Consider the following 6,125-nt stretch of genomic DNA (forward strand, 5'->3'; position numbering starts at 1 on the left):
CTGGTCAGGGAGTAGACCACAGAGTCCTCCTCTTTCCTGGTGAGCCTCAGAAATGTCTCTTCACAGGGCCACAACATTTTAGATTCAACAGTAAGGTCAGTCTCTTTCCCTGGGCACAGCGCTGAGAACATAAGACAGACTTCATGATTCTTCTGACATTAAGTTGAAGTGTTTAATTTTAGGTTACATCCCGAACTAGATTTGTCTAATCAATGTTTTTATTTTACTTTTTTAAACCAAAGTTGCGGCCTGGGGCAACTCCACTGCCTTTTAGGAACCACAATAAAACTAATGATTTATTAGTATCACATTACCTCTTCAAAAGCAGAACCTTCTATATCAGCAGGCACATCAAAACATAAATAGAGACAGTGTATATACATATTGTGTAGATGTAAAGGAGAAACTCTTTTCATTGCCGCCCACTCCCACTACATCTTTTGCTTATTATTCCCAACCCAGTAACACCGGAAAAGTCTTTGACAGCATCATTTAATTGCCTTTCTTACTTAATACCTCACTAATTCAGAAAACATCTAATTTAACTGCAAATTCACTCCAATAAATATGGCAAAATTATTTGTGTTTTTTTCAAAGATATATAGATACAGAGGGTAGGTTAAATTGTCTTCAAGATCTAAGAAACTTTATTCACTACACATGAGTTGTGGGTTTAAATTTTCCCACTGCTAGTTAGCTAAGAGATGCATTTGATTCCAGAAACTTCTTAACTTTGTCTTAACCAATAAGTTCTGCTGCAAAACTAAATTTAATTTTGCATATGTCAGGGTTCTATCAAAGCTGTAACTATTTCCCAACTTTCATTCATTTCAAATCTCCTGATTGGCAAGGCCCTGTAATGAAAATGTTTGGCTTCTGGGAGAATACAAAAATATAGGAGACATGGTGTTAATTATTGATTGAGAGCATTCCTTAGTATATCAGAAATATTTCTTTTGAGCATCTAGAGACATAGAGACCCTTATTCTAGAAATGAATTGTGCACTGCCTCCATAAACACAGGGTTGAAATAGTGGGTTCATAACAAATTAATCTGCTCCCCCTACCTGACAACAGAGAATCATCACTTCCAACACTTCTCATAATTAATATTGTATCAGAAATGTTAACAGCACTTCAAAGGGCCACCTTCCCTTACTCAAAGATGCAGTATTAGGGGAAAATTTAATCCTGTTGTAAGCAGGGGAGTTGCACCAACACTGAATTATCTTCAGTGTTTATCTAGTAGGGGATATTATATACACTCCGGTGTGCAAACACAAGAATTAGCTCATTGTCTGCCCAGACCAAAATACAGAACATAGATTTCCTAAATAGTTTACAAAATACCATAGTGAGAGCTTTATAGTAAGATACTATAATGGACAATGCTGAAATGCTATGCAGCATATATTTTGTCACATAAATGTACTTTGTCAGTATGTGATGAGGTGAATTTAAGTGCCTAACATAATATATATATAAAACCAGATTTATTTTTTTTATATGCAAAAGCTTTGCAAATAGAATGAGTTTTGGTCTTGTAGAAAAACAAAATTTGAGATGTGCTGAACTGAAATGTATAACTTGAATTTTTGTCAAAAACAAAACCACTGTTTGCAGGCAGGAAAGATTATGTACCTACAAAACAGCTGTCTCATTTTTGCAAAAATAATGATCTTTTATGCCCAGTGCAAAACCATGAAAACTCTTTTTCCCCCCCCCCAAGGGTGAATTTTCCTAAATTTTCACTGTGATATGCTACCACACGTTTATTAACAGAAGTGAAGACACTTTTCTCTATAAAAAATACACAAATAATCACAAAAATAATAGAAAATATGACTCCTAAGGGAAAATTAATATAGTAGCTGTCTTGAAAAATAATCAATTAGGCTCATTGTATACCTGATTGATTTTTTTTTTTTAAAGAAAACAAAGACCCTGAGTTCTGCTGTTAACAATCCACCATGCTTAATTTTTATTCCCCCCGCCTTATAACACATTGTGATACCTACCACGTAGCATTCCTATTCACTGAAACAAAACCACTGAAGTAGGACAGGAACTTGGACACTGACTTAACTATTCTCAGTTAAACATGGCCTCTTCCAGAAATACAACATATCGCAAATACAATATAGCAAAGTGATTACTAGAAGTTTATATTCTGATTTTCCCAGATAAACAAAATTATTCAATTACCAGTACTGCAAACGTTTAAATGATTCCCCTACTGAAAGTCAATGTTTACATTTCCTAAAATACCAGAGCATATGAGCTTCCTGCATGCAATTTTCTCACCCTGAGATCTAGATAGCATACAAGAATATACCACCAATTTTTTAACACCACTTGTAAAAGAACAGTCTCATGCTGCTAAAAGATTTAACAGTATTGCTTTAATGATGTATTTTTGCTTTCTTTGACTGACAGACTCGTATTCATTAGCTGATTCTTCCTTCCTTTGTATCCCCATTATTCCCATTTAACTGTGAAATATCTCAATAGCTAAGTGCTTTTTCAAGTGACTGAAATTAGCACTTACCTGCTGGATACCGTATGTCCAGCCTTGCCTTATACGGTCCCTTGCCCACACATTGTGAGCATTCTCCGCTAGTTTATCCACCATAGCTTCTTGAGAAGGGGTCAGTTTGATAAAACTCAGATCCATGGGAGCAGGCTTATATCCACTCAACAACTGGTAGCTGTCAAAAAACACAGAACTTGCAGTTACTTTTCAGTAAGAAAAAATAAATAGAAACCGCACAGGAAAGAAGTGACATGTATGCAATGTAGCTATATACATAATCTGCCTTTGAACATAAAGAATAATAATGCATTGACATTTGTTTTTGTTTCAAGCTAATTGTGTCTTAATGAGATGAAGTAGCTGGTAATGAAAGCTACCCAAAATGGTGTGAACTAAAAATGTTTTTAAAGTATTTTAGTAATGTCACGTTTAAAGTAGTAGATGAAGATGTTGTTTATCTATATACTTACATGAATACTATTATTGTTACCTCTGCGCACTTGACAATACTTATTAAATTCTATCTATCTCCTACTGAAGCAAGAAAATAAATTCTTCTTACTACATATAGGGATGTGAGAGACAGAGCAGGTCAAATGGCTTACTCAAGATCACCTATGAAGTCCATCTATAAAAGTTTGTCTTTATAATGCTTCATAATTTAACTATCCTTTAAATCATAGGGGCAAACATTTAAAATTTAAGCATGACTTCAGAACAGAGACTTGGCTTCCTCACTATTTTTAGCACTCCTAAGAACAAAGTGTTTACCTTTATGAAGTTGTTCCCATCGAATTAATTACAGTCATCTCCCATTTTACTTACCACCAAACGTTCTTCAATAAAGGAGGTAATGCATATGGTGCTGGATGCAGCACATCAGGACTTAATAAATGTACAACGAAAACCTGCGACACTACGTGGCACCATCACGGTGGCGGATGTTGCCTTCCCTTACCTCAGCTGATGAAGGAATATGCAGGGGAAGGGGCGCAGGAAGAGAAAAGCGGGGGGCTGGACAGACAGGGGCTGTACTGGGTGTCTGTGCCCAAGCGCTGGGGGGTGGGGGTGGCTGCAGGGCAGCCTCTGTGTGGAGAGGCCGGGGCTGCCCGGTGCCAGACACAGCCTGCTCCAAAAGGGACCTGCCACTGGCCAAAGCTGAGCCCCTCAACCATGCTGGTGGCCCCTCTGGGAAGACATTTTTAAGAAAGGGCAAACAGCTGGCTGCACAGGAGGAAAAAAGTGTGGAAAACAGGCTGGCAGACAGCAAGGCCAGGGGCGGGCAGGCAGAGGTGCTCCAAGTGCCAGAGCTAGTGCTTCCCTGCGGTCCCAGGAGAGACTGGGACTGGTGGATGTGCCCTAAATATCCCTGAGTGTTTCTCCTTGAGCATACTGACAAAACAAAGCACTATTTTGGTCATAACGAAAGAGGTCCATGGAAAATAAACAACATTCTCTCACTGGAATTATATGCGCTGGGGTGTTTAAAGAATGGCTAGTTTAAATAATTGCCCAATTATTTTCTAAACAACTTTGTAATTTCTTCTATTTTCTCTATTTGGACTGACAGAGAGAAATCCAGAAAAAGAAACAGTATTTATCCCCATTTATATTCTAAAATATTCAAATACTTTACAAATCTTAATTGATTCTCTTCTGTGATAACTATTCTAAAATCCATTTAAACTAATTATTGGTTGAAAACAATAATTGAAAACAAGCAAGCATTTAAGGAGGATTATCATCTATAAACATGAGGTTGGACCTTCCTTCAAAATTACCACAGTAAAAAAAAAAAATGTTCAAGCCTGAAGACAATTCAAGAACATCAATCCAAAATCAACCATTCATATAGTTACCAATCAGCAAATTTCTATTACAGAATTAAGCAAGCAGTTGGCAGTTGTGCTTCTATCTCCCACATGCTAGCTAACTGCCCTCATGGTTACTTCTCCTCAGGTAGCTGTGAAGTCGCTTCAGTGAGATGAGGAAAACCAGAGAGTAATGGAAACAGTGAATCATACAGAATTAACATGTTTGTCAGGCTGGCAATTACTGCTTTCTTTCCAGTCACACTCCCCTGCACGAGTGTTAAGCATATAAAAGCTATTTCAATGTAAGAGCAAGGTCAAAGAAACAGAGGCCTCAAAGGAGCCTTGTAATTTTGTCACAGAGGATGTGTATACCTTATTTCAGGATGCAAATGAATACTCATCAAGGATAAGTATCAATGGATACTAAGGAAAATAACAAAAGCATGTTGTGGGTACAAATTCATGTTGGAGAATTGTCTTTAGCTGCAGACCGATGTTACTAGTTGAACCAGGTAGCTAAAATCCCAGCTCCTGCCTGGTCATCTGCTCATCAGTATCTTACCGGTCTTATCTTGCTCAGTATCTCTGCTGGCCTTATATTAACAATTTTTTTTTTAAGAAGTAGATAAATTTAACTGCTTCAGCAGCACATTATTGCTACCATATTGACCTGCCATTGATTTACAACAAGCATTACAGAATTTTTATTTGTGCCACCACCTAAATTTACACAAAGAGTGGTAGATATGTTTCCAAGTGATCTTAGTCCATACTCTGCTCTCTTGATTACAGATTTTCAGTAGTCTACATAAGTTGCTTTACAAGATAAAATTAAGCATACCAAAATATTTTTTTAAAACTTTTAAATTTTCATTTTAATTCTGACAGTTCTTTTTTCCATTCCCATTTCATTTAGAATTTTTTTTAACCCATAGAAACACTAAATATTTAGAATTTATTAAAATAAAGACTTTGAATATTTCAGGGAGTTATTTCAAAATAAAAGGTTATTGAAGCATGCTTTATTCAAAAACCTAAAGTAAAGTTATACCAGGAAAAAACTTCCTAATAGAAAAAGAATTTCTATCAGCAAAGTTGTGTTTGCAGTACACTTTAGCTAGTTGTTCAAAATGGTCCAAAAAAGCTCTTTTGTGGAGTAGTGCTGTATTAGAAAAGACACATTTCTGGCACAAATGTCAGTTAAAAATGTGATTTTCCTCAACTTGTAACCAGTATGGTTGTCATGCCAAAATTCTGTAGGACTGACACAAATATAAACTTCTTAGCATTTTACAATCTTCATTGTTACAACAGGATGGCAGAAAAGAAAAAAAAGCAAAGGGTTAAGAAGACAGACAAGAAAATACAAAGTAAGGTGGAAAAATTTCTTAGAAAGTAGAGCAGATGAGCTCCCATCAAAAATTTAGCTTTTCACACACTACCTCCCGTAACCTTTTGTTATGGTTAATTCTAGTCTAACTCTGAAACAGCAACCCTTCTTCTCTCCAGGACTGTATCCCATGAAAAATGTGATCCAGCCTTATAGCTGCACAACTGTAACTAGATCATGAAATCTTTGCTCCATTTTTGCTCAACAAACATTTGATGCTATTGAGAATGTAGCCACTTTTTTTTTTTTTTTCCTTTTTACTCATTTTTTCTATCCATTGTGTCATGGTTTAACCCCAGCCAGCAACTAAGAACCATGCAGCCGCTCACTCACTGCCCCCCCCCCCCCCCCCCCCCCCCCGGGGGGGGGGGGGAGAAGAGAAAAAAAA

General features: G+C 36.9%; 1 protein-coding gene across 1 annotated transcript in view; it reads right to left on the reverse strand.

Annotated features, from left to right (window-relative positions):
- Positions 1–6,125, reverse strand: part of RYR2 (ryanodine receptor 2 (cardiac)) — a 342,788-nt gene that overhangs the window by 186,401 nt on the left and 150,262 nt on the right. Inside the window, exon 26 of the mRNA XM_010562945.1 lies at positions 2,549–2,708. Coding sequence (XP_010561247.1) covers positions 2,549–2,708 — 160 coding nt within the window. The remainder of the gene's footprint in view (positions 1–2,548; positions 2,709–6,125) is intronic.

Source organism: Haliaeetus leucocephalus, unplaced genomic scaffold (genome assembly GCF_000737465.1).
Source record: "Haliaeetus leucocephalus isolate CR32 unplaced genomic scaffold, Haliaeetus_leucocephalus-4.0 Scaffold162, whole genome shotgun sequence".
In the NCBI taxonomy this organism is placed as follows: domain Eukaryota; kingdom Metazoa; phylum Chordata; class Aves; order Accipitriformes; family Accipitridae; genus Haliaeetus; species Haliaeetus leucocephalus.